General features: G+C 43.5%; 1 protein-coding gene across 3 annotated transcripts in view; it reads left to right on the forward strand.

Annotated features, from left to right (window-relative positions):
• The window catches only part of FGF13 (fibroblast growth factor 13), a 571,318-nt gene that overhangs the window by 5,095 nt on the left and 542,213 nt on the right, over positions 1-24,010 (forward strand). For 2 of the 3 annotated variants that reach the window (XM_030209844.1, XM_030209847.1), the window contains exon 2: positions 20,600-20,773. The exons of the other annotated variant lie outside the window; for it this stretch is intronic. In XM_030209844.1, the coding sequence (XP_030065704.1) occupies positions 20,725-20,773 (49 nt within the window). In that variant the 5' untranslated portion in view covers positions 20,600-20,724. The remainder of the gene's footprint in view (positions 1-20,599; positions 20,774-24,010) is intronic. 3 annotated transcript variants of the gene reach the window in all.

A 24,010-nucleotide genomic window follows, 5' to 3' on the forward strand; every position in this document is an offset into this window, starting at 1 on the left:
GCTTAATAAAAGTATGCTAGAGATCAAAAAATTAGAGAAAGTGCTTTTGTGATTCTATCAGTTTAATAGAACACTGGGAAAACATAGACATAAGTACATAAGTATTGCCATACTGGGACAGACCAAAGGTCCATCAAGCCCAGCATCCTGTTTACAACAGTGGCCAATCCAGGTCACAAATACCTGGCAAGATTCCAAAAAAGTACAAAAAAAAATGTATACTGCTTATCCCAGAAATAGTGGATTTTCCCCAAGTCCAATTTAATAATGATCTATGGACTTTTCCTTTAGGAAGCCGTCCAAACCTTTTTAAAACTCTGCTAAGCTAACCGCCTTTACCACATTCTCTGGCAACAAATTCCAGAGACAATAGATTTATTTTTATTTATTTATGCATGTGTATGCCACATTTTCCAATCATGTTGTCGGTTCAATGTAGCATACAGTTTAAAACAGTTAGACGTAGAATTTTCATTAGTAGTTGGCGCATGTCATTAATCATTTTCTATTGGTGGTCGAGTTCCGTGGTGTGTAGCATTGTTGATTAGTTAATCTGTGCGGGATGCTCGAAGAAAGATTGTCTAAAGAAGTGGGCTTTCAGGTGTTTTTGAAAAGTTATGTAGTCGGTCGTGCATTTTAGGACTTTTTTATATTGTGTTCCAAATTTTGGGACATATGCATGTGAAACAGGTTCAGTTATGCAGATTTGTATTTCAGACCTTGACATCTGGGGAATTGTAGGGTGAGATAGGTTCTTGTGCCTTCGATTGCAATGTGCATAGGTAGTTCTATTTGGTTTGTCATGTTTTCTGGTGCAAGGCCAAAAATTATCCTGTGAGCTACAGAGCAAATCTTGAAGGATATGCATTTGATGGGTAGCCAGTGAAGTTTGAGGAGCAGTGGTCTTGCACTTTCATATCAACTTTTTCCAAATATTAGTCTAGCAGCTGTATTTTGAGCTGTTTGCAGTTTCTTTAGGAGTTGTTCCCTGCATCCAGCATAAAATCCATTGCAATAGTCTGCATGGGCGAGGACCATGGATTGGATTAGTGTGCGAAATGCATCTCTCGGGAAGTAGGTTTTTTTTTAATGTGTTTCAGTTTCCACATGGTATGGAACATTTTCTTTGTTGTGTTTGAGAGGGTCTCTATTATGCCCAGTATGTTAGTGCACCTTTTGTCCCATTCTAATAGGAATCCTTCTGTGTTAATCGTTGGAGACCATTGGTTTTCGTATATGGCCGTCCAAAGTTTGTTTGAATCAATTGTGATTTATTTGGCATTCATGTTTTTGTTGGGTAGGTTCTGAGTTCTTTCCAGTAGAGGATCATATTTAGTTTAAAGTGATCAAACCAGGGGGATGCTGTCCAACTTGGGTTTTGTATTTTGAAGTTATTAGTTGGGGTGCTCATGGCCAGCCAGGGATCCAGGTGCTCGCTGCGGTCCTGTGGTGCTACCGGTTAGGCAGCCATCCTTTGTAGAAAAGTTTGTGATATCATAGAAAACTTATCTATCAATAGTTTCTATTTTCTGTTTGAAATTCTGCTCTTTGCATTATTTTATTCCCTATATTGAGCTTGTGCTGCTGAACTTTTTTTGTTGTTGTTGTTTTTAAATGATGGACACAACAGGTAAAATAAATCCAAATATTCAGTGACAATATGCAGATAGTGGCTACTGCTGAAAATCCAGAGTCCTTACTAACTTGCTGTGTTATCTGGTCAGCGGTGATATTTAGACTACTAATAGGATAGCAGGGGTGGACTGATCATTGGAACAATAGGGGCAGTGCCTGAGGACCACAACAGTAGGGGGGCCATGACCCTTATTGCCCAGGGGCCCAGATTGCTGTCAGTTTGCTCCTGCTGAATAGATTTCCAGATAAACTTAGGCAGACTGGATAGACTGTACAGGTCTTTTATCTGCCATCATCTACTATGTTACTATAGGGCTATATTTCAAAAGAGAAAAACATCCAAAAAGTGGCATAAATCTGCATTTGGACATTTTTCTCACAACACTTAGGCATTTTTCTGCCATAATGGAACAAAACAAAAACATCCAGGTCTATAAGTTGGACACTTTGGTCTAGACCTGTCTTATTAGCGAATAAGCCACAATAAAGTACCCTAAATGGCCACTGCCGGAATAAAGGAATGGCACATCCTTACTCCTTCAGTGGTCATTGACCCCCTTCCACCCCGCAAAGATGTAAATGAAACAGTACATACCAGCCTCTATGACAGCTTCAGATGTTATGGAAAGTCCTATTAGAGCAGCAAGCAGGTCCTTGGAATACCCTAGTGGTTAGTGCAGTGCACTGTACAGAAGGTGACCCATGCACTTAATCCACTCTAACTATTATACTTGTGGTGGAAAGTATCAGCCCCCCAATCCCCTCCCCCCCCCCCAAATTTTACTGTACCTACATAAAGGTGACACTTGCAGCCACAAAAAACCTACTGTAGTGGTGTATAGTTGGGTACAGTAGGTTTTTCGTGGGTTTTAAAGGGCTGACCATACAATTTAAGAAGGTAATGGTGAGATATGCACCTGGGACCTTTTATATGAAGTCCACTGCAGTGCCCCCTAGGGTTCCCCACTGCTCTGCTGAGATGCCTGTGTAGTTAGTCTAGTAGGAAAGCTGGCTCCGCCTACATCCCAATGGCTTGATTTTGTGCATTTTTCACGTAGGCTTATTTTTTTTTAACAGTCCAAAAAGATAGATGCACTAAGCACAACAACCTCTAGGAAATGGCCATGGTCATTTTCACTTCACGATTTTTGGGTGTTTTCAGGAAAACTTCCAAAGTTGGATTTAGATGTCATATCGAAAATGCCCCTCCATGTTTCTATATTACAACTTTTAACTCTGACTGTTTTATCTCACTATAACTTTTTGCTTATATTTATCTCTTATGTTCTATTGTTAACACTAAAGTGTTGATTGCCCTTCCTTTTTTACACTGATGAATGCTCTCTTTATAATTGTTGCTTTTTTTGTAATCCTGTTTATTATAAAAATCAATTAAATTTAATGAAAAAGCAAAAAAACTGTTTTGCTGTTCTAACTTTATCCAGATAACTATCTGGAAATGGTCTGAATATCACAGCTAAGCTGATAACTTCTGATTTTGCCCAAGCCCCAATCACTACCAACTTCCCCAGCCATGTTAACTCCTCTTCGATCCCAAGCTTCTATCAGTAGTTTCCTCCAACGTTTCACAGGTGCTTCACTAGAGTGTGGTCTCACTGTGGAGCACATTGGAGGAGATTCTGTTCTGTTAGGAGGTGGCTTCTCTCCCCCCCCCCCCCCCCCACCAATAGATGCTCCTGAACTGTGGTGATTTTTGATCAACGATGGCACTGCTGCTTCTTTGTGCAATCTGATGAGGTCATAGCATGGGAAGCAACTAGATGAGTTGCTCCAAATGAAGGAGGGTCTATGGATGGAGACTCTGGACCAGGAGTCACCAAGCCCTGTCCTCAAAGGACACAATCCTTTCAGGTTTTCAGGGTTTTAACAATGTATATGCATGAGATCTATTTGCATGCAATAGAGGCAGGGAATGCACTAGATTTCATACATATTCATTGTGAAAATAATGAAAATCAGACTGGTTGTGGCTCTGAAGGACCAGGCTGGGGGACTCCTGCTCTGAAACTACCACTCTGCAATTTTGGTGAAGGAGTGATGTTGCTCACTAAAGAGGTGCCTGGAAATTTAGGGGTGATGGCCATTAGATCACCCTCAGTGAGCACAGTGATGGATACTTCACATTTTCCCTTGGAGAAGCCCTCGCAAGTAACCCAGGACATGATTTGGGCCTCTGGTGAGGATGAATAATTGTTTCTTTTTGCACAAAAGATACTTTTTATATTAATGAAGAATATGTTACTTTAGCTGCTAATCAAACTTCCAAGCTTACAAAAGTATCTGGCAAGGTTGAACAATTAGGCTCAATGGTGAATGAAATTAAAGAAGTTAATGTGAATTTCCTTAAGGATAAATTGGTGAGACATCAAAGAACAGAACAGTTAGCAAAAATTAAGATTTGTGAATTTTCATAGGATCTTGGGATTAACACCTAGAGAAATATTTGATGGAAGTATTGGAGATAGGGGTCTCCAATATATATATATATATTTTACCAGCTATTAAGAAAAGGCAGAGAACAGAACAGATTGAAATGCCTTCTTCACCAGCTATGAAAGCGATTCCGGGCTACCAAGGTAGTCTCTTTTTTGTGTTTCAACAAGACCTGGATACAGTTATGAAACTAAGTCTCAGATGTTATGTGATAAGACATTACCAGAACCACTCAGGAGTCCGCAGACTTGTGCTCCCGGTGCTTTCTTTGTACTGCATTTCCTATGTAAATGTGTAGTTAAATATACTGGCTCCTGAAAGCCACTGTTTATCCTGGGATTGGTAGCATGGAATGTTGCTGCTATTTGGATTTCTGCCAGGTTATTGTGACCTGGATTGGCCACTGTTGGAAACAAGGATACTGGGCTTGATGGACCATTGTTCTGACCCAGTATGGCTATTCTTATGCACTTAGGGGCCCTTTTACTAAACTGCGTAAGCATCTACGTGCACCCAAAGTGCGCCAAAATGGAGTTACTGCCCAACTACCATGTGGCTCTTGAGGTAATTTCATTTTTGGCGCGCGTCCGATACTCGCATCTGAAAAATATTTTTCATTTTCAGGCACGTGTAATGGACATGCGCCAAGTGGCGTTTGGCGCGCATAGGTCATTACTACCCAGTTACCACGTGAGTCTTTACTGCTAGGTCCAGGGCTTTTTTTGAGGGGGTACTTGGGGGTACTGAGTACCGGCACCTTTTCCATTTTCTGCTAAAATTGACCCATGGTCTCCAAGTTGTAATGAAAGTGCTCAGGCTCTACACAATTCTGCCTTATCATAGGTTCTGTTACTGGTTGCAGGGGACCTAGCTGTTGTGGGGTGGGTCCCTCAGTGATCAGTCCCACCCCTGAAAGGTGGCCTGCTATTTGAGTACCGGCAGCTTTTTCGCTAGAAAATATGCACTGGCTAGGTCAATGGCAGGTGTTAAGGTCTCAGACCCAAAATGGACATGCGGCAATTTTCATTTTGCCGCATGTGCATTTTCGGCAAAAGTTTTAAAAATGCCTTTTTTTTTTTTTTACAGGCACAGTAAAAAAATGGATGAGCGCATGCCCAAAACCCATGCCTATACTACTGCAAGCCATTTTTCAGCGCGCCTTCGTAAAAGGACCCCTTATATTGTCATGTAACAATCAAGAGTTTTCTTAACTAGTAAAAAAGTCCCTAATCCTGGTTGTATAGATGTAAGATTTAGCAAGAGTGTCTTTTTCCCCCAGGGATGACACGTTAAATCTATATTTTAAAAAATTTGTTCTCACATTTTCTCTTCAGTGTCTCTCTTACTGAGGTCTACTGGAATGTAGGGCTTTTGTTGTTTATCTGTTTCTTTATTAAATATTTTCTTAATTTTTTTGTGTATGAAAGCTCATACTCAAATTGCTCTAATTCTAGGGCACACCTCTGGCTCAGCTCCACCCTGGGGTTTCTATCATATCCCAGAATAAAACATGGAAAAGAAAATAAGATGATACCTTTTTTATTGGACCTAACTTAATATATTTCTTGATTAGCTTTCGAAGGTTGCCCTTCTTCCTCAGATGGGAAATAAGCAAATGAGGTAGTATATATGAGAGAAACATCAAAGCATTACTTTGACTGTCTGACAGAGTGGGAGGGTGGGGGGTATGCATGGGGACATCAAAGCATTTCATTGATATTCTAACAGAATGGGTGTTGGTAGGTGAGAGGAGGGTAATAAACAGAGAAATAAACAGAGTTAGAAACCTTGAAACCCTGACTGCATCCTTCAAACAGAAAGGTTACAACCCCAAAATAATCTCCAAGAATATTGCCTCCTCCCTCAGAGCACCCAGGGAAAATCTGCTACAGTACAAACAAAAAAAAGCCAACCACAGAATTCCCCTTGTAGTGACATACAACCCAGAGCTGGAGAAACTGAGGAAAATCATAAGAGACCTACAGCCACTACTTCAGGAAGATGAATTACTGAAAGAGATATTCCCATCCCCACCAGTGCTGGCCTTCCGACAGCCACCAAATTTAAAACACAAGCTGATCAGAAGTAAACTTCCAACACAGACGGAAAAAGAAAAGGGCACGTTCCCGTGTAACACAGCCAGCTGCAAACTATGCCAAAACATTTCACAAGACCCCACAGTCATTCACAAAGGAAAAATATTCAACATAAAGGACTATTTTACATGCTCATCTTCCAATGTGGTATATGTCATTCAGTGTAAGAAATGTAATGAAGGATGCTATATTGGAGAAACAGGCCAGATGCTTAAGACAAGATTCAATCTACACAGACATCACTCGAAAATAGCCGGTGCCAGTCAGGCCCCCACCCCTGTGGGCCAACACTTCACAAGACCAGAACACTGCAACAGTGATTTCATAGTAAGAATACTGAAAGGTAATTTTAAAACAATACAGGAACGCAAGACCTTTGAAATAAGAATGATTGAATATTTTGACACCCAACAAACAGGACTTAATAAGGAACTGGGTTTTCTAACTCATTATAAAACATAAAGCTGTATTTCTCTGTTTATTTCTCTGTTTATTACCCTCCTCTCACCTACCAACACCCATTCTGTTAGAATATCAATGAAATGCTTTGATGTCCCCATGCATACCCCCACCCTCCCACTCTGTCAGACAGTCAAAGTAATGCTTTGATGTTTCTCTCATATATACTATCTGCTACCTCATTTGTTTATTTCCGATCTGAGGAAGAAGGGCAACCTTCGAAAGCTAATCAAGAAATGTATTAAGTTATGTCCAATAAAAGAGGTATCATCTTATTTTCTTTTCCATGTTTTATTTTGTTTGATTTCTATTGATAACCCTTTAAGAGTGGACTAACACGGCTACCACACCTCTCTATCATATCCCACAATGACTGAGGTCACACAGACAAAGTACTTCTGCCACACAGGCAAATCCAGTGGCAGGATCACAGGAGCTGGGCACAGGCCAGGGTCAGAATCAATCCATTAGGCCAAGGGTACTCTTTCTCTGGGCACTTCAGGGGCGTAGCCAGACAACAGATTTTGGGTGGGCCTAGACAAGAAGTGGGTGGGCACCAAGTGTTCTCCCCTTCACCCACCACCAAAATAAAATCTCAGCTGGCGGGAAAACGCTTCTTTCCACCTTAGCAGTCTGCAGCAGGCATGAGCTGAAAACTAAGCATGTGCAGGTGCTGGTATGATGGAGAATAGTGTTTTCATTACCATCAGGGGGAAGTCTTCAGGTGGCAGAGCTTGGGATCCCCACCTGCTAGCGCTTGTAAGCTCCTTTGAGCAGGGACTGTCCTTTTTGTTAAACTGTACAGCGCTGCATAACCCTAGTAGCGCTCTAGAAATGTTAAGTAGTAGTAGTAATATGTGTGCTACTATTGGGTGGGCCTGATCCCCGGGGCCCACCCAGGCCCACCTGTGGCTACGCCACTGGGGCACTTTCACTCAAAAAGCAGTCAGCAGTCTCCGTTGCAAAAAGCTTCAACATGCTTTACTAACAGGAACTTGAAAAACAGTTCATAAACTTGTCAACTTGGTCTGTACAATTCAGGGTGTTTTTTTTTTTTTCTTCAGATGGTCAGCACGGTGCAAAACATAGTCTCCACATGATATCAGGGCTTTCAAACTCACAGTTCAGTTCTATCTTAAATCTCCTGTTTGCAACCAGAACAAGGTACTTATCAATCTCCTCTGTTTGCAGCCAGGCATCAGCCATGGTAATCTCCACACTGATCTCTTTCAGTCCTCAATCACCTTCACATAATCTCCTCAATTACCCACTGTCCCATACCAGAACAGGGGTCTTTTTTTCACCAGTGCAATGCAAGTCCTGCCAGAAGTAAGGCATGCCCACTCCCACTTCTCCCACCTAGGGTGGTTATCCCCAGTCACTCCTACTTTGTTCCCAGATCGTTAACACTACTGCAGACACCATCAGGCAGATGATCAAAAGCACCGAGCTGTTCCAAACAGCGCTCTAAAATAGCACTGGAACAGCACAAGGCGCTATTAGACCTATGATCAGAGATAATGCATGCAAATTTAAGCAGTGCAATTATCTCCGATCATGGGGTAGAAGTGCGGGCGAATTGTGCCTGAGCATGCGCTCAGCACAATCCTCCTGCACTTGTTTGACAGGTCTGGGCTGTCAAAAGCCCAAACCTGTCAAACACAGGGGCTGGAGGTCCATGGGACCATCAGGCCCTGACAACCCCTGCCCCGAGCAATGGGGGCTGGAGGTTCGACGGACTTCCGGTCCCCCTGACGATCCCCCCCCCAGGTCTCCGGCCCCCCCAAACCCCCAGAAAATGGTCCCTGGTGGTCCAGTGGCCGCCAGCCAAACCCCTCCCTCCCAGCGAGTGATGGGGGGGCTGGCGGTTCGGTGGACCTCCAGCCCACCTCAAATCCACCCCCCCCCCCAGCGTTGTCTGCCGAATCCCTGGTGGTCCAGCGTGAAAAAGAACCCCCTCACAGCCCCCTACCTTAGTTGGAGGAGGAAGGCAGCCTGCCTCCCTCCTCTTCCTTGGGTTGAGCCTGCCGCAAAATGTCGGCACCCAGCCCCGCCCACTGCATCCTGGGATTCACTGGGCGGGGCTACAGACCATATAAGGGAGCAATTCCCTTATATGGTCTGTAGACCCGCCCTGTTTAGCATGCTACTTGCGCAAAGAGCCCTTGAGCACGTTTCACGCGCTCGAGGGCTCTGATCATGGGGCGGTAGCAAATGCTGGCGCTAGTATGGCGCTAACATCCTCTAGCACCGGCGTTTGCTTTTGATCATCTGCCCCCATATGCCTTGTACAGAGGCTTCCAAACAGCACACTTTCAAACTTCTATTGGTTCCCAGGACTTCCCCCTTGGTGCTATGGGTCTCAGCAGGGGAGGGCTATTAAAGACCAGAATTTTCTCCAAGTAATCTCTTTCATTAACTTCTCTATCCTGTCCGCATGGGCTTTACTTTGATTTCCTCAACAGGCTGTCGATACCAGTTCTGTCTCCTTTGTGACCACCCTAAAAATCCTTTCTCCCACCCTTCAGGCATGGGCATTTTCGGGGGGGGGGGGGGGGGGAGAGAGGTCACACTTCTATGATGTTTTGTGAAAAAATATAACAAAGAAAAAAGAATACCTCTCTCTTTGATACTTAAGAACTGTTCCTAGCCAGATGAGTGCCTTTGAATATCAACCCTACATGTTTAGCATATGTTTTCTAGTCAAGGAACACCTCAAACGCTGCACTTAAATGAACAGTATGACTAAATTAACATATAATGGATTTTTATTTCTTCACCCAAACTTCTCATATACTTCTTTTTCTAGCATTTCTTTGTTTCCTATGTGGCAACTAAGTTACCTCCGCAAGCAAGAGTAGGTATCTGGAAGGAGAGGCAGGGGGACAAACAGAGCAATTGCCTGAAGCCCCAGTACCCTCAGGGTCCTGCTGAATAACTGAGGAAGAGCTTCTGACCGCCTGGCATATCTGAGTCCAATCCGTACCTCCTGCTCGTGCCTCCTGGTTTCTGCTGCCTATGAAGGTCTTGATCACACATGACGTGAAGGCTCTTTTCTTCTGGGTTTGACATTTACTAAGTTATGCACATCTTTTTCTTCTGTTATCACATAGTTCAGATAAGCTAATTATTGGATGGATATTGGAAACAAAAACAAGCAGTTACTCAAAGACTGAATGGAGATACAGCAGTCAGCCGCCTATATGGCACAGTTTTAGCATCTGCAGTAGCTTTTCTCAATTCAATTACCATCTTACATTCAATTGTAGAGCGGCTATTAATCCAGCATCTGCAATATTTCCTTGCCAGGTTAATGCTTTTACATGAACCAAATTATGGCAAGCAGGAAATTTACTTTCTGGCGTAGAAGGAGCTTTTGCAAAACCTCAAGAGATCTGCATATATTCAGACTATATCAGATAAAGACCGAAGTGAAGAGTGTTAATGTAGAAATATCTGTGGGGGAAGTAATGCAGCTTCACACATAGAGGGACATTTTTGATGTGACATCTAATTCCGACTTTGGACGTTTTTTGAACAGGAAAACGGGTCATTGGCGAAAAAGAAAAACATTTTTTTTTTTTAACTACTGTTTTGGACTAGGTTTTTTGCTTTGGATGTTTTGCTTTTTTGGTCCATTTTCGAAAAAAAAAAAAAAAAAAAAGAAGTGCAAAACGGAGAAAATCAAGTCATTGGGATGTTATTTTTTAGGCGGAAGGGACTCGCTTGCTAAATGGTTAGTATGTGGAAGTGCCAATGTGCTGATTTGCATAGACACACCCCCATGCCAAAAAAAATACATTTTCTTTTTAGAGCATGGTTAGTGTGACTACATGGCAAGATTACTACGGGACACCTTAGCATGCCATGTGGTTGCCATTTTGTGCTCATTAGGCATGCGCTAGTGCTTACGGTCACTTAGTAAAAGGGCCCCAAATGAACCGAATGCATTGCAAGGTTTGTGATAATGTGCATCACCAGCCAGCCACACAGGCAACTTGTAGAAAGCACCACCCCTTAGCACCTTCTCATATTTATTAAAACTGCCTACATGCTTCATACAAATGACATAGGCAGGCATGATACCTGGCTTCTGTCCTCACTCCCCTCTCTTGAAAAACAAGACATGGGAAGGAGTAGTCTAGTGTTAAGAGCAGTACGCTGGCAGCCAGGGAAGCCCAGTTGAAATCTCACTGCTGCTGCTTGAGATCTCGGACAAGTCACTTAACCCTCCGTTGCCTCCGGCACAAACTCAGATTGTGAGGCCTCTGGAGAAGGGGAAATACCCAGTGGCGTACCAAGGTGGGGGCGGTCCGCCCTGGGTGCACGCTGCTGGAGGGTGCAGAGAGCAGCCACGTGCCTGTTGACTCTGCTGGTTCCCTGCTCCCTCTGCCCCGGAACAGGTTACTTCCTGTTCCGGGGCTGAGGAAGCAGGGAGCCAGTGGAGCCAACAGCCACATGGCTGCTCCCAGCAGCTAAGAATGCACCCGGGGGGGGGGGGGGGGTGTTGTGGTGCACCCTGGGGGGATGGACGCCGCTGCACCCAGGGGGGGGGGGGTTCGTAGCGGCGATCCGCCCCGGGTGGCAGTTGACCTAGGATCACCACTGAGTGTACCTTCCACTCTTTGGCAGGACATAGGTTGGCATTACTTTCTCTTTTGGCAGGTTACTGGAATTTGCACACAAGCATGAGGTTTTTTTTTTTGGTTAGCACCTGTTTTGTGGAACAAGATCCCACCTACATTGAGAGAGGATTTTTCCTACAAATGTTTTTTGGGCACAGTTGAAATCTTACTGTTTTACCTGTGCCTTTGGGCATCAGATCACTGGTGGGACTTCAGGTTTTCTGAAAAGTACCCTTTTGACTTTGTGGTGTTCATTTCAAAGCAGATGGGTGTCTTAAAATGCCTAAAAACAAATGTCTATCTGCTAAAAATGTCCAGATCTTGAATTTCGAAAGTCAGAATTTGGATGCTTCACACTGTTGTTCATCCAAATAGAAAGGGGGCATGTTACATAAGTACATAAGTATTGCCATACTGGGAAAGACCAAAGGTCCATCGAGCCCAGCATCCTGTTTCCAACAGTGGCCAATCCAGGTCACAAATACCCGGCAAGATCCCAAAAATGTACAAAACATTTTATACTGCTTATCCCAGAAATAGTGGATTTTCCCCAAGTCCATTTAATAACGGTCTATGGACTTTTCCTTTAGGAAGCCGTCCAAACCTTTTTTAAATTCCGCTAAGCTAACTACCTTTACATCATTCTCTGGCAACGAATTCCAGAGTTTAATTACACGTTGAGTGAAGAAACATTTTCTCCAATTCGTTTTAAATTTACTACATTGTAGCTTCATTGCATGCCCCCTAGTATTTTTGGAAAGCGTGATCAGACACTTCACATCTACCCGTTCAACTCCACTCATTATTTTATAGACCTCTATCATATCTCCCCTCAGCCGCCTTTTCTCCAAGCTGAAGAGCCCTAGCTGCTTTAGCCTATCCTCATAGGGAAGTCGTCCCATCCCCTTTATCATTTTCGTCGCCCTTCTCTGCACCTTTTCTAATTCCACTATATCTTTTTTGAGATGCGGCGACCAGAATTGATCACAATATTCAAGATGCGGTCGCTCCATGGAGCGATACGAAGGCATTATAACATCCTCATTTTTGTTTTCCATTCCTTTCCTAATAATACCTAACATTCTATTTGCTTTCTTAGCCTCAGCAGCACACTGAGCAGAAGGTTTCAACGTATCATCAACAACGACACCTAGATCCCTTTCTTGGTCCGTGACTCCTAACGTGGAACCTTGCTTGACCTTGCATGTTTTGGGCAGGACTAGGGAGGGCCCAAAAGTGGGACCTCCAACAGGGATTTTCAAAAACAAAAAAGGAATATCCATGTCTTAAAAAAAGGACATTTTTATCTAGACCTGTTTCAGTCACTTCCAAGTTACAAAAAGGTGCTCTGATTTGATTAGCTGCCTACTGGAGGGATTAAGGCATGATTTTTCCTTAATCCTCCAGTGTTTGCTGTCCTCCTTCCCTCCCTCTCCTCTGAAACTGGAAAGGAAAACCAGGCTTTATATCAGCTGCAGGTATTGTCAGGGCCGCCGGGGCCGGGCCCGGGACAAGGCCCCCCTGCCCCCCCCCCCCCCCGAGGTCGCCGCCCACCTGAAGTCGCTGGGCCCCCCCCCTCCACCCGCTACCGGGCCTGGCACTAACCTTGAGCCTCCTTCTTTCACTTTGCGCAAGCAGGGCAGATCTCTCCTCCTTCCTTCCGTGCCCCGCCCTCGCGGACGTTACGTCAGGCGAGGGCGGGACACGGAAGGAAGGAAGGAGACTTAAGGTTAGTTCCGGAGCGAGGCGGGCGGGCCACACTGCAGCGGTGGCGCCGGGCCCCTCCCAGAGGCCCGGGCCCGGGGACTTTTGACCCCCTGTCCCCCCCTCTCGGCGGCCCTGGGTATTGTAGCCATTCTGAACAAAGCAGCAAGTAGGTCAGAGGAGTAACTGTGACCCAGGGACCCAGATTCAACTCTATTTAAAAAAGAAAATAATAATTCTGAGCCTTCCAGAAACAGCAACAATACCTACTGTATCCAGTGCATTTTTTTCTAGCGAAAAAGGTGTCAGGACTCAAATGCCAGGCCACCCTGCAGGGGTGGGGTGATCACTGAGTGACCCACCCCACAATAGCCAGGCCCCCTGCAAGCAGTCACAGAATCTATGACAAGGCAGAATTTGTATGTAGAACCTGAGCTCTTTCATTCAAACTTGGGGTTGACGGGTCAATTTTAGCAGACATTGGAAAAGATGCTGGTACTCAGTACCCCCTCAAAAAAAGCCCTGACTGTATCTAAATATATAAGCCACCTGAAGGCTACTTAAGTGGTGTTCAATCAAGTCCTGGAGGGATCACATTTACAAAAAAAAAAAAAAAGCTCTAGTGGGGTTTTGAACCTATGTCCCTTGGTTTACAGTGCACTGTACTAACCACTAGACTACTCCTCTATTCTATATAGACATCTACGTGGTCATGTTTTTGAAAATGATGCCAGACAGATGTTCATGGCCTTGTTTTATTGTCATTCGAAATGGATATTTACAATATCACTTTGTATTTGTTTACACATGAGTCTGCTAAACGCCTCTCCATCTCCAGTACTATGTAAGCCACATTGAGCCTATAAATAGGTGGGAAAATGTGGGATACAAATGTAACAAATAAATAAATATTTCACTTTGGAAAATGGCTATTCATTTTTGATGTTTTTAGTGCAAAAATGTCCATCCTACAGCCATATTCAGTCAAAGAAATCTAGATGCTTTTCCTGTTTGATTATGGCCATGAGGTGGCTGGTTTTTTTGGACCTTATGAGCAGGACTTTATTATTTGGTTTTTTTTTAACTTACACATTTTTTTAAAAATGCCTTTCCACATTTCTAAATTTTGGGTTGTGTAGAAGTCTCTATCTTGACTTCTTGTGTCGATGCTCATTCCTATTAAATAGAGTTTCTTTCTGTCTTTTATATCATTTGCTTTTGATGTAAATGCATCTTGGGTTAATAGGAACTGCAGTTTTATTGCAGTAGACATAATACAGGCCCAAGCACCAGAAAAAAAAAATCACTACTATTAAGTTAGACTGTTATGTTCCATCCTATCCCCAGCAGTCACAGTTGGTATCTGGGCAGCTAACTGCCACATCTCAGCTGTGATCCACATTCAGAGCTTATCATCATCCCTTACAATGACATGATGTTGGATTTCCCAGAATCCACGATGATGACTGCACCTCCCTCATAATCTTGGGCTTCAGTACAATAATCTCTTCTCACCACTAGCCCTACCTACCCACCAAGAACAGGCAAATCAAAATGCAGCAATTGATGCAGCTGGGCTTAGATTTTGCTACAGTTGTGGCAATACAAACTAGATTCAACTATGAGTGAGGAAGAGAATGTGGTAATGGCGGTTAGCTTAGCGGGGTTTTAAAAAGGTTTGGACGGCATCCTAAAGGAAAAGTCCATAGGCCATTATTAAAATGGACTTGAGGAAAATCCACTGATTGTTTCTGGGGTAAGCAGCATAAAATGTTTTGTACTTTTTGGGGATCTTCCCAGGTATTTTTGACCTGGATTGGCCACTGTTGGAAATAGGATGTTGGGCTTGGTGGACCTTTGGTCTGTCCTAGTATGGCACTACTTATGCACTTATGTACATTGGATAAAGGTCTACATTGGCCCCACCCACTTCCTGATGGCCCGACTGGCACCCTTTGATATCATGGCTTATATACAGGCCAAACACCATGACATCTCTGGGTCTCTAACTCAGACTGTCTTTCCTTACATCCCAACCCAGCCTCAGATAGGAAGAAATCCCTCTCAGTAACAGTGGCATAGCTATGGGTGGGCCTGGGTGGGCACAGGTCCACTATTCCTGACTCAGGCCCACCCTGTGTGGCCTTCAAAACAGTTCAGCAGCAGCTGCCTCACTTCCCTCTCTCCCTCTGCTTCACCCCAAGATCTGGCATTTGCCTCCCGCCTGCAGCTCCACAACTCACCTCTTCCCTGTTCTACCTCAGCACTTTCCTCAGCAGCTTCCCTTTGCCACACCGTGTCCTCACTGACATCACTTCCTGTTTCCTCCCTGGCAAGACGCGGCAGAGGAAAGCCTGTGGGCTGGCCAGGCAGTGGATGTATATAGTTGCTGTCAAAAGTACTGAGGTATGGGGCTAGTTTCAGAGAGGGGGAGATGCTGGATCTTGGAGCAGAGGACGGAGAGAAAGATGAAGGAGGGAGAGATTTTAGAAGGCCCACCCATCCAAATTCTGGGCCCACCCAAAATAAAAGGTCTGTCTACGCCCCTGCTCAGTAAATGATTTTTTTTTTGTATTTAGCATATATATTTTCATTAGTAGATCAAGATGAGTTACAACGAGGTATAATAGTTTTCTAGAGGGCTTACAATGGGTTAGGGACCTGCCAAAGACCACAAAGGATAGCACTGGAATTTGAACCTGGCTTTTTTGGTTACCAATCTACTGCTGTAACCACTAGGCTACTTATCTGATGCACTTCTTCTTTAGAACTGATTTTGGACTGAGGATTGATTTCATTGCACCAAGAATGTGGTGAATAAATGAGCAGTAAGAGCTTGTAGCTGTCAACTACATCAGCTGAGGGAAAGGAGGTTAGGTCATGACCTCCTCTCACTATGCTTGGGGTGGGGGGGGGGGGGGTGTGAGACATAGGGTGGGCAATCATGATGCAGAAAGTGGGAGATCTGGTGGGTTGGATAAGGAAGAATGAAGTACAGTGAGACAAATCTTTAAAGAAAATTAGTGAAGAAAGAAAGACAGGTGCAGTGAGTGAGACAAACATTTTTTTATGGCAAAAAAAGAAATGTGGAAGGATCAAAGTACTCTGGGTCAGGCCTTAAAAAAACTGTGAAAATGAGATGGGGACAATTGGGGAATCATGGACAGTCCCCCCCCTTTTTTTTTTTTTTTTTTTTATAAAAGTAAAATGGAATAGAGAAAGGAGGAAAAGGGACTCACTACCCTTGGAATCTGGCAGGAGGGAGGAACTACTGGTTTTCAGGGTGGGGTGGGGGCAGTGGTGTGCTGGAGCAGGCTCTCACAGGCTCTTGAGAGCCGTTTGTTAAGTTTTTAAGAATTTTGGGAGCCGGTTCTCCATGGCTACTTTAACAAATGGATCCCAAAATGTGGGCTTGGGCCCCTCCTGAATTCTCTTTTACTTTGCTGGTGAGAGAGAGCCCCCTGTTAACAATTTACCAGCACACCCCTGGGTGGGGGGTTAAGGACCTGAGGTGTATTTACTAAAATGTGGGATACAAATGCAGCAAATAAATACATAAATAAATACAGTATTTAACACATTATACACTTGATGCAGGTATCCAAAATAGCTACTACATTGTGAGAAGTTCTTGCTGAGAACAATTAGGTGTTAACTGCTGCATTAAACACCTAAAGTGGAATTTCATATTAAAGAGTGTGTCATTAATATGAATTAACTTAACTTTGCCTATTAACAAGTATCTAAGTTCAAAAGGCAGTTTGGTAAATAGACCCTTTGTTTGATTAGTCAGAAAACTCAGCCATATAACATCTACCCAGAAAAACATGCATTTGAAAACCCAGCTAGTTAGACTTTGCTGAATATTCTTCTAAAGGTAACTGCCTATAGTTATCTTTCTAGCTGAGAAGATCTGTAGCTGACCCTGTATTATAGGGGTTTTAGGAAAGCTTTAAAACCCAGGTTTTTTTCTATGCAGTATATCAGAGGGATAATTGGATGTCTGTTTCCCACCTGGAGTCAGCTGGGGGGGGGGAGGGGGAGGAAGGGGTGTTTAAAGACAGGGTCAATAAAAGTTTTGTTTAGTGTTAGGGTATATCTTGTAATTTAAGCTATAATTTGCTGCTTTATATAGATACAGTGGGGGTGGGAGTTGGGAGATAAATCCTCTTAAATATTTTTTGGAAGGTTTTGGAGCTGGGTGGGAATAGGTAGGGTGATTATAATTATATACTACTTTGATAGTTTTTGTTAACTTGTAAACAGTATATAACATATAAAATAAATAAGTGCTAGGTAAAGGTCTACACTGGCCAGGACAAGTTCTTGGAGGAAAAGTCCATAGTCTGCTACTGAGATAAAGATGTGGAAGCCACTTCTTGCCCTGGGATTGGTAACATGGAATGCTGCTACTATTTGGGTTTTTTCCAGGTACTTGTGATCTGGACTGGCCACTGGACAGGCTAGATGGACCATTGGTCTGACCCAGTATGGCTATTCTTATGTAGGTGGTATGACCCATAGAGCTAGTTGGTAACCTTCAATACCAGTGGTAGACACCAGTCACTATTTGACACAAAACACCATCTGCCCTCCCCTGAGTCCCTTACATAGGTGGTCTTCTCCTGCTCCTCCACCCAGAGGGGAACATAAGAACATAAGCTTTGCCATACTGGGACAAGCTGAAGCTCCATCAAGCCCAGTATTCTCTTTCCAACAGTGACCAATCCAGGTTACAAGTACCTGGCAAGATCCCAGAACAGCAAAACAGACTGCATGCTGCTTATCCTAAAAATAAGAAGTAGATTTTCCCAAGTCCATCTTGATAATGGTTTACAGATTTTTCTTTTAGAAAATTATCCAAACCTTTTTTAAACCCTGCCAAGCTGACTGCTTCATCACATTCTCTGGCAATGAATTCCAGAGTTTAATTGCACATTGAGGGCTAGATTCTATATATGGTGCCTAAACAATTGGTGCTAAAAGATACCAGCTTAAATGGTATTCTATAAGCTGAACCTAAAGTTCAGCGTGGTTTATAGAATAAACACTTAAGAAGAGAGGTGTAAATGTCCACACCTAAATGTATGTGCGGAGCACCCATATTCTGTAATTATGTGCATAACTCAAAACCATACCCCTGTTTTGCTCTGAAATGCCCATGGCCCTCCCATTCCCGTGCCCCTTTTTTAGGTCGTGCATAAATATTAGGTGCAGATCCTACTCCTAACTTTACATGCATAGGTGGCAAGTAAATCTAATTAATGCCAATAATTGCTTGTTAGAAATGCCAATTATTGGCACTAATTAACTCATTATTCTATTAAATTGCACATACAAATCGAGAATGCACCTAAATTTGCATGCACTATTTTTGGCAACTTTTATAGAATCAGGGAGTGAGTGAAGAAATATTTTCTCCGATTAGTTTTAAATTTACTATTTAGTAGCTTCATTTTGTGCCCTCTAATCCTAGTATTTTTGGAAAGAGTAAACAAGCTATTCAGGTCTATCCATTCCAGTCCACTCAGTATTTTATAAACCTCTATCATATCTCTCTCAGCTGTCTCTTAAGGCTGAAGAGCCCCAGCCTCTTTAGCCTTTCCTCGTAAGGAAGCCATTCCATCCCCTTTATCATTTTCGTGCCCCTTCTCTGTACCTTTCTAATTCTGCTATATCTTTTTTTTTATTTTTTTTTTTAGGTGCAGTGACCAGAATTGCACATAGTATTCAATGTGTGGTTTACCATGGAACATTACAAATACATTATAACATTCTCATTTTTGTTTTCCATTCCTCTCCTAACAATTCCTAACATTCTATTTGTTTTCTTAGCTGCCACTGCACACTGAAAGAGCTCTCATTTTTGGCCACAGCTCAGGGGCTTAGCTATTACCCTGTTAAAAACAGTGCATACAGACTGTAGCCACTTGCCTCACATGAATTAGATCTCTTCCGAAAAGTTATTTGAAAGAGGGATTGCAAGCATCAGCCTGGTGGTTAGTGCAGTGGACTTTGAGCCTGTGGAACTGAGTTCGATTCCCACTGCAGCTCCTTGTGACTCTGGGCAAGTCACCTAACCCTCCATTGCCCCTGGTACAAAATAAGTACCTGTATATAGTATGTAAACCACTTTGAATGTAGTTGCAAAAACCTCAGAAAGGCAGTATATCAAGTCTCATTTCCCCTTTCCATATTAAGAGTATTCCTCATTGCATATGAATGGAGCACCTATGGGGGTTTTTTTTTTCCGGATATTTTCAGAATGAACTGCAACAGTTTCTGGTGTAATTGAATAAAGCTGGGTATCTAGAGTAACACCACCTTTCCTTGATTGGTAACATAGTGGCACACCATCCCTTTTTCATTTCTGAATACTTAAAATACAGCAGCTTGATCAGTATGACAATGAATCATGCTGAAATTGTTGTATGTATATGCAGAGAGGGGGGGGGGGGGGGTAATATCCAGGAATTCTGCTTCCATTTCCTTAGCAACACTAAGCAGATGAGTTTTACTCCCTTTGGATTTTATCCTACAAAATGGTAATAAGTATACTGTTAGGTATTCCTAGCCGTCATACAAAGAATCAACTGGTAATAAAATTGAGGATGTCATGAAGCCTCAGTCCACGAACAAAGGAAGAGCAACCCAGCTAAATCTATTGCAGTGTAGTAGAGGAACAGGCTTCCTTTACAACCTGCGCACTACAGTCCCAACAGCTGGATTGTGGTGCCTGGTCCAGGAGCTCTGTGTGTGGCTGAACTGCGGTCAGCTCGGGAACAGAGGGGACCTGGATGCTTGGGGGGGGGGGGGGGGGAGGAGGGGAGAGATCTGTTGTTCCCTTGCTTTCTCTCCTACTGTCCTTCAGGTCAGGTTGTCCCCAGGGTCAGGTGGCCCCAGTGTGGCGAGGAAGCGGATCTGACGGTCTCCTCTATTTCTCTAGAGAGAGAGAGAGGTTATTCCCCTCCCTCTGACTGTCTGATCTGACATCGTCACGCTTTTACTACAACAGGCTGTTTCGGTGTCGTCGTCCCCTCCCCCCCCCCCCCCCCCCCCCCCCCGCTATGTGACAGCATTTATTTAAACACCTTGCATTTGAGTCAGGGTAAAAAACAGGTAAGGGGACAGAGGAGGGCTTCAGGCGGGCCAGCTCCTTGACTGTTCCCACCGATTCCAAATAAAGCCGCCATAGCTTTAAGCGGACTTCACCGACGAGGGGGAAAAATTAACCCTTGCTGCGGTGAACAGAAGCTGACGTTTGTCGTCACACTTGCAGTAGTCGGGTTACGCGTGCATTTTCCTGAGCACACTTTTCTGCCTGTTTCGAGGGGGGGGGGGGGGAAGACAATGCATTGCAAAGCTTGTAATGAAACCACCCCCACCACACACACACACCCCCAGCGTATTTTTTTTCTCTTTTCTGTAAGTAATGATGTGAGCTTTTGACAGGAAAACATAATTGGAGACTATCATTGGCTGAAAGAAAAGGGGGAGGGGGAGGCAGCATCTCTTTTGTCTCGTACAGATCCCCCACGTACTGTAGTGAGAAAGCCCGCCTGGCAGGCTTTTTGCCTTTTTAGGTTGCTCCTTTATTCCCCCCCATTTTCTTCCTTCTTTCTATAGGAAACTGGAAACCCAAATCAAGCACAAAGGTGCTGGGGGGAAGGATTTGCCTGTAAGATTCGTCTGAGCTCGATTCTGCGAGGCTTCAGTCTCATTTAGGAATTTTTACGATCAAACTGGGATCTATGAGTGGAAAGGCGATCAAGCCAAAAGAGGAAAAAGATGCATCTAAGGGTAAGCCGAACTCCTTTACCTCACTTTTGTCAGTCATTCTGGAACAGGTGGTGACCTTTTACTAGAGAAAACCTCTTGTTGATTTCTCTTAGTCTGGATCTGACTGGGTAAGAATTTGACTTCCTGGAATACTGAGGGAATCAGTGCTTGGTCTGACAGTTAGAGATGCTTTTGGTTTGGAAGTGGCGTGTGCATATATTCTCCTAGACAATGTTTCATATTGTACTTAAACCTGAATCTTACTGCTGGCAACTACCTAAAGTCTAAAAATGTCTGTTCTAGACGTCTAAGTTCATTGTTTTGCTGCCTGGAAGTGTTTTTTGTGTGTGTGAGATATATATATATATATATATATATATATATATATATATATATATATAACACACACACACGTTTGTCTGTTCGCTCATGTTACTTTGCTGCATGAAGCTGCTAGTTTCACAACAAAAGGCTTTCTGAAAAAAAACCCCAATGATTATAATAACAAAAGCGACTGTCCCTTTAATGCACCGGGGAAATGGCCGGAAACCTTGTCATTATCAATTTGCTGGGTAAACTCAGATGGTGGAAGATGGAGCGGTCAGCTGGCCTTGATCCTAGTTCATAATGCTAGACTCTCCCCTCGTCACTCCGAGGGGAGAGATTCTTCCAGGAGGGTCCTGTGTGTGTGTCTCTGTTGTCATGCAATAGTAGGGCTTTGCTGCTTGATGTAAACTGGGTAACAATTACCATGGTGACATATTTTTTTACAAAAGGGAAAGAGGTGTGGAGGACCGCAACAGAGTCAAATTGGTTTTACAGTCTCAGAACAGTCAGGAGAAAAGGTTGCGCTGTGCCTCGGGATTAGCCAGATCTGCAAAGAAAAAAAATCGTTTCTAAATAGGTTTATGAAAGAGAGGGTCAATGATCTGTCTTGGCACGTAACAAAATGAATTTGTCCCCCTCCCCCAATAGTTCTTACAAGGGAATAAACCCTCCAGCTACATAAGCCTTTTTCTGAATGTGTGAGTTGAGGGCGATTTAAATACATCGTATCTCCCCCCCCCCCCCCAGTATTTCTTAGGAAGTAAATATCCCTTTAGTCCATCTAGGCATTGTTACATAACAGGTAGGGCATGGACTATATTAGTATTAGCCTTTCCACCTTTTTTTTCCATAAAACCTCATTTTTATGTCTAACAGATTTTCTGTTTTAGTAAATAATAATAATGACTTTTCCCCCAAACAGCTGCTTTAAAAGTAAAGCCTGAACCTCTGTATAGTAACAAGGACCAGTCGCTACTAGTGAGAGTAAGACTCGGGTTTAATGGAGTCTTATCGAGCGCCACGTACCGTGCACGTCTTTTAACCATTTTTTTCCCTCCTAATCTGAGCCTATCAGTTAAAAGACCGCGACATCGACGTGTGTGGCAGAGTAGTAAGTGTGTGTATTCATTGTTAAAGGAACACAAACCGCAGACTTCTTTAGAAGACCCTCTCCTGTCTGCTACACTTGCCCGAAACATTACCGATTTTTGTAATGAGCATTCAGGTGGAAACTGCCTCAGACAGGCTTATTTTTCCGTAGCTTGTTCCTAAAAATTCAAAGCCTTAATCTGAAGGTAGTAAAAAAGAAACGAAACAAAAGAGGGAGAGGCTGCGGCGCAGGGGGGGAACTTATTCTCTGATTTCCTGCCACTGCGCTAGCAGAGCTGCGGTATTGCGCTAACAGCTGACTTTCCAATGTGAATTATATGGTGATGTGCAATTCTTTCAAAGACTTTGGCTGCTGATATCTATTTGAGCCAGTCTGTCTATAAATCCTGTAAAATTTCTGTTCTTCTAACTGACAGGAATAGCACATGGGCTAAGATGTACTGTTACAGCACAAGCGTTTTTAGCATAAACTGTTGATTGGCTGTGCTAATTCTACAGCCCTTACTTATAATATTCATTTCCTTTCCTGTCTACTTCACGATGCAACAGATAACGTTGGAAAAATTTTGATGAGCCTCTCCTGGTTTCGTAGGATAAAAATCCTGCAGTAAATTTTGTCTTTTTGACTGGAAGATAATATCATATTTCGATTTGACTAATTATTTCAGATGCCTAGAAGTCAATTATTTTAATCCTCCAACATTTGGCAAGAACGGCTGAGTTCAACATTTACTTGAACCCCTGAACCCATTTCAGACAAACGCCTTAAGCCACAGAAGTGCAATTGCTCTGCTTGGGTGGTTGATAAAACCATGATACATTTATCTATATTAATAAATCCCACCTTGAACGTTCTGAAGCTCACTCCAAGGCAGAGAAGCACAAAAATCCTGTAGTCTTCATAGGCTAGGACCAGTCACCCTCACTCATAGACCCGCCCTCAGCCACGCCCCATCTGTACATAAAACGCTACCTCAACATTCTGAAGACAACCTGCTGAAGCCATCTGCAAAATCCCTAAACAGTTCATGGGTTCATGTTGGTGAAGCCATCCAACTCACCATGTCTCTATGCCCCGCCCTCAAGGGCGGAACACAGAGAGTAAAGGGATCCATAAAGGCACCCCTACCAACTGACAACCCCCTCCAACAAACAACGACCCAGGCAGGGGGAGTGTTTCCGTACTCCTCCCCCTGCCTAGGAATCGCTACAGACTGCTGGCAAACTCCCCAACCACACGACCACAAAAGCCACCCCCAAACCCCCCCCACACACACAAACACATACACATAAACACACACACAAACGCAAACACACACACATACACACAAACACATACACACACAAACACACACATGCAAACACACAGACACACACACGCAAACACACATGCAAACACACACACAAACACACACACACAAACACATGCACACACAAACACATACACAAACACACACACGCAAACACACACACATAAACACATACACACACATAAACACACACACAAACAGAAACACAAACACACACACATACACACACAAACACATGCAAACACACACAAACACATATGCAAACACACACACACAAACAAACGCAAACACACACACACACACGCAAACACACACACACACACACACACAAACACACACACGCAAACACACACACATAAACACACACACAAACAAATGCACACACACACATAAACATACACACACATAAACACACACACAAACAGAAACACACACACACACAAACACATACGCAAACACACACACATAAACACACACACAAACAAATGCACACACACACATAAACATACAC

This window comes from Microcaecilia unicolor, chromosome 7, assembly GCF_901765095.1.
Source record: "Microcaecilia unicolor chromosome 7, aMicUni1.1, whole genome shotgun sequence".
Taxonomy (NCBI): Eukaryota; Metazoa; Chordata; class Amphibia; order Gymnophiona; family Siphonopidae; genus Microcaecilia; species Microcaecilia unicolor.